This window comes from Triticum aestivum, chromosome 7A, assembly GCF_018294505.1.
Source record: "Triticum aestivum cultivar Chinese Spring chromosome 7A, IWGSC CS RefSeq v2.1, whole genome shotgun sequence".
Classification (NCBI taxonomy): domain Eukaryota; kingdom Viridiplantae; phylum Streptophyta; class Magnoliopsida; order Poales; family Poaceae; genus Triticum; species Triticum aestivum.
The window spans coordinates 528,740,739-528,748,212 of record NC_057812.1 but is presented as its reverse complement, the minus strand read 5'-3'; the positions used below and the strand labels follow the sequence as shown (position 1 = coordinate 528,748,212).

General features: G+C 49.3%; 1 protein-coding gene across 1 annotated transcript; it reads left to right on the top strand.

Annotated features, from left to right (window-relative positions):
* The first annotated feature begins 931 nt into the window (after nt 1-931).
* On the top strand, nt 932-5,066 carry LOC123151714 (solute carrier family 40 member 1). The gene is made up of 7 exons (XM_044571378.1): nt 932-1,428; nt 1,507-1,657; nt 3,189-3,385; nt 3,471-3,920; nt 4,036-4,207; nt 4,335-4,583; nt 4,704-5,066. The coding sequence occupies exons 1-7, from the start codon at nt 1,295-1,297 to the stop codon at nt 4,848-4,850; spliced, it is 1,500 nt and encodes a 499-aa protein (XP_044427313.1). The 5' UTR covers nt 932-1,294; the 3' UTR covers nt 4,851-5,066.
* Nucleotides 5,067-7,474: the final 2,408 nt, after the last annotated feature.

Genomic DNA, 7,474 nt, shown 5'->3' with positions numbered 1-7,474 from the left:
GTCTAGGATACAAAATCTAGACAATTTTATTTTTACTCCATGGATCGGCTAGGTGCGGCCACCATTAGTGGAGCAAAATTTTACTACACTAATTTTTAAGGGATCGGTTAGAAATGCCCTAAACCAATATCCGCTTCAGGTGACAATTCAACTCGAGGGAGAAAAAATGTAAACGAACAGGACCTGGGTGTGCCGAACTACTCTTCTTGTTCCCCTGCTGCCACGAAAGAACCGGACGGTTGTGCATAGGCGGCGGAGATAGGTGCGTCGAGGGTGGCGGCCGCACGATTGGGTAGCAGACATAGGCGCGTTGAGGACGGGAGCGGCTGGGAGGCAGAGAGAAACGTGTCGAGGGCAGGGGTTGGGCGACTGGGCGGCGTAATTGTGGCTCCTGCAGATTTTAGGCGATCCATGATGGGAAAATCATTGGCTGGATTTCAGGAACAGGATCGCAGCAGCATCAGATCGTGGGGTACGTGTAATGATGCACACGGTTTTTTTTTTTGAGAATCACCGGGGGAGGGGGGGCTCCTCCACCTGAATATATTACTCAAAGGACTACCGAGGCAGTAAGTATAGCATTACATAGGCATGGTGCACCGTGCAAAACATCAAATCTAAGCCGTTAAATGGTGTGGCAGACAATCAAAATAACGTATACTCTTGGATTACATTAGGTAGGACTGACCTGAGGGTACTGATTGCAAGTTTGCTCTTCTAATAGTAGTGGAGATTAAATAAAAAGCGCTGTTTCGTCTAAAAGAAAAGACAATCTGCCGCAGAGAGCGGGTAGGAGCTAGCTCCCGGCATCTCGTGCCCTACGCGCGGGATAGGTGCACTCTGCGTGCGTGTGAACCGTTCGTCAGGGCGCTGACAATATTATTTTACCAGTGTGCAACAACGGCGTTCGCTGCAGATCCGTGATTCACGATGCTTTCACTATACGAAACTAAATACATGGCGAACTATCCCATAGAACTGGTGGAGTAGTCGGTAGCAGCCCGACGAGAGAATCTCCCCACCTGCTGCACCCGCACGCACACGATGAGGCCGGCGACAAAGCCGAGCGGACAGATAGCGACGACCCGCGGCGGTTGGATGGTTGCATAGATCAGGGTAATGTCAACGTCATCGATCTGCCCTCCCATGGTGCTGCCCCTCCCCTTCACGACGCGCGCGCACGCATGTTCCATGCCTCCTGTCTCCCGCCGGCGAGGGCCTTCTCCCCCCTATATACCCTAGACCCCCCCACTCACCTCGGTACGTAGCGCGAGCCACCGACCCACTGCCGTAGATGGAGGAGGCGGGGAGCGGCGGCCATCTCGTGCCTCTCCTTGACGTCCACGGCGGCGGGGGCGGCGGCGGCTTGGACGCGTCCCTCCTGCGCCGCCTCTACGTCGGCCACTTCCTCGCCAGATGGGGTGCACGGTACGTCCGCGGCGCGCGCGCCGTCGTCACTTGTTCAATTCCACCGCGCGCCCTTATTTGATCGCGTCCTCGTTCCAGTATGTGGGAGTTCTCGGTGGGGCTGTACATGATCCGCATCTGGCCGGGCTCGCTGCTCTTCGCGGCTGTCTACGGCGTCGTCGAGGCCTCCTCCGTCGTCGTCTTCGGCCCCATGGTCGGCACCCTCGTCGAGAGGCTCACATATCTTCAGGTTCGTCATCGTATTAGACTGTGTCGCCATGAAATTACCGTGTCGTCATGAAATTTCCCTGGAAAAATCATCTACTCCCAAAACCTGTTCTAGTGATTGTACATAAAGATTCGATGGGTATCCTTCTCTCCAGGGAGAACCCCCAATAGTAAAACTCCAAAATATTATCATGGGTGTAGTGGTGTTGTAGACATATATGTATGTCCCACCTCAACATCCAAATCCTATATTGTTGGCTCAACTACCTGTAATTCTTTTAACAGACAGCCTACTATTATCCACATCATCTTTATTAGACAAACCCATGTTAGTAGACATGCATGTGGTATGGAGAATTTACCGGTGTTAACGCTATACATTGATCGTTTGGATTTGGACCAAAGAGTGAAAAATATGAAGTGGAAAGCGCAAGGCATGCATAGAAATATTGGCTGGCGTATCCTTTATTCCCAAGTACATTGCTACGAGACTTTTTGAAGATGGGTTTAACAAACAGTTTTGCTAAAGCACATCTAGATGTGCCATAAATATTACACATCTAAGTCATATATCATTGATCTTACATTAAGATTCGTGTGAATATTTTCTTTCTCTTTTTTCCTTTTCTCTTTATACTTGATTCACTCACTTAGATGTGCAATAATTAGAGCACATGTAGATGTGCCCTAGACACATCCACAAACAAAAAAAGAGAGAATAGCATATATTAATTTGGTTTGAGATATTTTGAATTAGAAATTGATTTTAATTTATTGTCAAAATTTCTTAAACTATTAATCTGCTAACTTTACAGAATTCTTGTTGGGGTTTAGTACAAAGATTCATATCTGCATGCCACTTGCCGTTTTCGCAACAGCGCCCGAGGAATCGTCTAGTTTTCTAAAAATCTTGGATTCCTAACAATGCTTAGATATCTCTGAATCTTTGCCTAAATAACTCTTTTTCTGCCCCCCGGGGGGGGAGGGGGGGGGAGGGGGGGCTAAATAACTTGTTTTAGCCAAAAGGATAAACATGCCAAACCTTTTTGGCTTCCCAATTGTGACCAATATAATCTAGATTCTAGAATATGGAAGAGAACAGTTCTTCCAGCCTATGCACCGAAGACTCTGAACAGGATAAATGGAAAAATGATGTAAGGCCTTTCCAAATTCTCTTTAAAAACAAAAATGAAACTGAAGTGTGTAACTTTCTCATCCAAATTGTGGCATAAAACCAAACACCCCGTAGTACCATCAAACTGTAAACTATCATATTCATCACATATTAACTTTCCGTTGAATTACTCTGCATTTCCTGATTTAGTGACAAATTACTCCATATTTCTCTCATGTACTCCCTCCATTCCTAAATATAAGGTTTTTTAGAGATTTCAATACAGACTACATACAAAGCAAAATGAGTGAATCTACACTCTGAAATATGTCTATATACATCCGTATGTAGTTCATATTGAAATCTCTAAAAGGTCTTATATTTAGAAATGGAGGGAGTACTAAAGTTTCCTCAAAGAATATGCTTGGCTGCCCTGCAGGTTTTGGGCCTATGGCTGCTGGTTCAAAGCTTATCCTTCATCATTGCTGGGGTTTCGGTAACTGGACTGCTTATCTACGATAACCTGAAAGATACAAGCTTCCCTGTCTTCTTAGCTCTAGTCGTGGTGACTAACGTGTCGGGCGCGCTCGCGGCGCTCTCAACTCTTGCCGGCACCATACTGATCGAGCGAGAATGGTATACAAATCAAACTTACAGCTCAACAAAGGAGCTGAGACAACATATATAACAGCACTAACCAACTATGGGACGATGCATGCAGGGTGGTGGTGATTTGCGGCGGGCATCCGCCGGCGGTACTGACGAAGACCAACTCGATGATCCGGAGGATCGACCTGAGCTGCAAGCTGCTGGCGCCGGTCCTCTCCGGGTTCATCATCAGCTTCGTCTCCACGCAGGCCTCCGCGGTGGCGCTTGCCCTGTGGAACATCGCCTCGGTGTGGCTGCAGTACTGGCTCTTCGTCTCCGTGTACAACGGCGTGCCCGCTCTCAGCGAGGACGTCCAGCTGAGGAGGGAGTCGACCGCAGCGCTGGTGGTGGCACCGGCCGACGAGGAGGTGCACAGGTACGGCCAGGACGCGCCGGATTGGAAGGTGGGTGTCACGGAGCGGCTCTCGATCCTGCCCTGCTGGGAGTCATGGACTGTGTACATGAGGCAGGAGGTGATGCTGCCAGGGGTTGCTCTTGCCATCCTCTACTTCACTGTACTAAGGTAATCAAGGCACGAAAAATGTACACCGAGTCACCGAGGCACTGACCCTCTTGACTCTTGTGTGCATTCAGCAAGAATGTGGGATTTCACATGCAATTTTGTGTTGCCTTTGCAGCTTTGGTACGCTGATGACTGCAACTCTGGACTGGAAAGGCATCCCGGCGTACGTGATCAGTCTGGCACGGGGGTTCAGCGCCGTCGTCGGGATCGCGGCAACCTTGCTGTACCCGGTGGTGCACTCCTGGGTGTCCACGCTTCGTACAGGGCTCTGGTCCGTCTGGATGCAGGCACGTCGACCCGACCCATCATCCATTTTCAGAATACATACGTACTAACACACGCACTGCACTTTGGTGCACAATTGCTTGGATTATGAAGGGGTGTTTGATGGGTTTCTGCTGGTGACATGTGCAGTGGTGCTGCCTGCTGCTTTGCGTCGGCTCCATCTGGGTGAGCGACGGCGTGGCGTCGGCGTGGGTGCTCATGGCCGGCGTCGCGGTGTCCCGCCTCGGCCTCTGGATGTTCGACCTTGCGGTGATGCAGCTGATGCAGGACAGTGTCCCGGACTCGGACCGGTGCATCGTCGGAGGGGTCCAGAACTCGCTGCAGTCCATGTTCGACCTGCTCACCTACATCATGGGCATCATCGTCTCCGACCCCAAGGTGCGCCAACATATCGATCAACTCCTTTTAATTAGTGTATATACTAGTAATTGTTAACAAACGGCAAGATGAATTCGGATGATTACCATTTACAATCTACAATGTGTGCAACCATAACAGGATTTCAGCGAGCTGATCGTCCTGTCCTTCCTGCTGGTGACCTGCGCTGCCCTCATGTACACGCTGCACGTGTACCGCGTGCGGAAGCACCTGCTGCACATGGACAAGATCTTCGCCAAGATGGGCTGGTGTGCAACCTTGCAATAGTGGCCAGAGCATGCTGGCAATTAAGCTCATGGTTGATATCATCTTCTTCAGCCTTCCTTTCTTTCTGGGTGTATATAGTAGCAGGATAAGGAACTCCTTACCTGGTTCGCCCTGATAAGGAACAAGTGAGCTGCCAAATAATTGGCCCGGTGCTTGCTCGTGTAAATTAATCTTTGTTTTCATAGTTGATCTCATAAAACGCAACTCCCAGGCTCACAGCAATACGTGTTAGGAACTGTGAAAAATCCCCCAACAAAATTTCCGCTTAAGGATATTGACATTGCAACGGTTGCAAACACTCCCGTATAAAAGAAAACGGTTGCAAACACTGATATGAATACCCTCATCATAGACGGCTCGCAAAACTCATCTAGATGGCTTTGCTTTCCATACGTCAATTCTCTCGAAACAGGCTGAACCAATACAAAGTTATGAGGAAACTCTCAAACAAGCTGGTCGAAAGAAAAATAAAACGACACCGGATGGGTGACACAACTGCCACAAACCCAACACCGAGGAATAAAAACGGGAGAGGCCACCTCTAACAAACTACTCCCTCCTTTTTCAAAATAGATGACCCAACTTTGTACTAGTATAAAGTTGGGTCTTCTATTTTGGAACGGAGGGAGTACAACCAAGACTACGGAAGAAGACTGAACCCGCGCCACAAGAGAAACCACCGGACACCGAGGACCCAAACAGACTAAACCTTCTTCGAAACAATCCGTCTCACCGTAGAGACAGTCCCCTCGCTCCAGGCCATGGAGCACCGCTCCTGCCAGGAGACACCAAGGACCGAGGACACGGACCATAGGAACCCGTCTATAAAATAGGAGAGCAACGGCTCCAACCCACTATCGATACTAGGATGTGAGAAGCCAGGGAAGAGGCAAACCCGACGACATAGGCCATCTGCCATCGAGTGGGACCAAGGTTTCGCGATGCCGCCCTCAAGAGGGTGCTGGCGCCAGACGCCACCGCCGTCGAGCCCGAAGACGGACTAAGATTTTCACCTCGAAACCCTGGTACCGTCATGGAAGAGACACTCTTAGGTATCGGCGCTGTCGGCGCCGGATCATAGAGCTTTCACTCGGACCCACACAAATGCCACACGCGGACTCAAGGATGCCGACCCACCACGCGAGGGGTGGTCGCGGCCACGCGCACTAGGCCTCTAGATCCAGACCAGGGAATTGCCACTGTCGAAGCCACAACGACACCAAGGACTCCATCGCCCCTCCCCTTGCTATCCACATAGCCAAGATGAGACATCGCCACCGCTGCCATGCTACCTGCCGCAAAGCCCATGTGTAGACTCACCATCCAGGACCGCGGCCCCGGCATCCAAGACAAACACACCACCGCCATGTAGGTAACAAGGCCGTCGACGCACCGAGCTTGAGATGACCTACGGATAAGTGAAACCATCACGCCGAAGCGCCACCACAATCAGGAGAGGTGATACGTCTCCATCGTATCTACTTTTTCAAACACTTTTGACCTTGTTTTGGACTCTAACTTGCATGATTTGAATGGAACTAACCCGGACTGACGCCGTTTTCAGCAGAATTTCCATGGTGTTATTTTTTTGCAGAAATAAAAGTTCCCGGAATGACCTGAAACTTCACGGAGAATATTTTTGGAATATATAAAAAATACCGGCGGAAGAATCAACGTAAGGGGGCCCACACCCTGTCCACGAGGGTGGGGGGCCGCCCACCCCCCTGGGAGCGCCCACCTGTCTCGTGGGCCCCCTGATGCTCCACCGACCTCAACTCCAACTCTATATATTCATGTTCGGGGAGAAAAAAACGGAGAGAAGGATTTATCACGTTTTATGATACGGAGCCGCCGCCAAGCCCTAATCTCTCTCGGGAGGGCCGATCTGGAGTCCATTCGGGGCTCCGGAGAGGGGGATCTGTTGCCATCGTCATCATCAACCTTCCTCCATCACCAATTTCTTGATGCTCACCGTCGTGCGTGAGAAATTCCATCGTAGGCTTGCTGGACGGTGATGAGTTGGATGAGATTTATCATGTAATCGAGTTAGTTTCGTTAGGGTTTGATCCCTAGTATCCATTATGTTTTGAGATTGATGTTGCTATGACTTTGCTATGCTTAATGCTTGTCACTAGGGCCCGAGTGCCATGATTTCATATCTGAACCTATTATGTTTTCATGAATATATGTGAGTTATTGATCCTGTTTTGTAAGTCAATAGTCACCTACTATGTGTTATGATCCGGTAACCCCGAAGTGACAATAATCGGGACCACTCCCGATGATGACCGTAGTTTGAGGAGTTCATGTATTCACTAAGTGTTAATGCTTTGGTCCGGTACTCTATTAAAAGGATGCCTTAATATCCCTTACTTTCCAATAGGACCCCGCTGCCATGGGAGGGTAGGACAAAATATGTCATGCAAGTTCTTTTTCATAAGCACGTATGGGTATATTCGGAATATATGCCTACATTACATTGATGAACTAGAGCTAATTCTGTGTCACCCTATGTTATAACTGTTGCACGAGGAATCGCATCCGACATAATTATCCATCACTGATCCAATGCCTACGAGCTTTTCACATATTGGTCTTTGCTTAGTTACTTTTCCGTTGACATT